The 299-nt window shown below is 48.2% G+C and overlaps 1 protein-coding gene across 1 annotated transcript in view; it reads right to left on the minus strand.

Moving 5' to 3' along the window:
- LOC117953070 (myosin light chain kinase, smooth muscle-like) overlaps positions 1 to 58 on the minus strand; it is a 12,327-nt gene extending 12,269 nt beyond the window's left edge. The window contains exon 1 of the mRNA XM_034885786.1: positions 27 to 58. Coding sequence (XP_034741677.1) covers positions 27 to 58 — 32 coding nt within the window. The remainder of the gene's footprint in view (positions 1 to 26) is intronic.
- Between the last annotated feature and the right edge of the window lie 241 nt (positions 59 to 299).

Raw genomic sequence — 299 nt, forward strand, 5'->3', positions numbered from 1 at the left:
GACAGTTATCCACACTGCTAAAGGACCATGAAGGGGTTGTCGTCGTCATGGATGACATTCTCGTTTATGGACAGACCAAGGAGGAACATGAAACCACCTGAATGCAGTTCTGAAGACTGTTAAGAAGAGTGGCTTGAAGCTGAACAAAGCAAAGTGTCATTTCAGCAAATCAGAAACTCGATACTTCGGTCACATCATCAGTGCCGAGGGCATCAAACCAGATCCGACTAAGGTAGAAGCCATCCCCAAGATGCAGAGTCCCACAAATGTGGAGGAGCTCCGGCAGGTTCTGGGTCTGA

Source organism: Etheostoma cragini, chromosome 11 (assembly GCF_013103735.1).
Source record: "Etheostoma cragini isolate CJK2018 chromosome 11, CSU_Ecrag_1.0, whole genome shotgun sequence".
NCBI lineage: Eukaryota > Metazoa > Chordata > Actinopteri > Perciformes > Percidae > Etheostoma > Etheostoma cragini.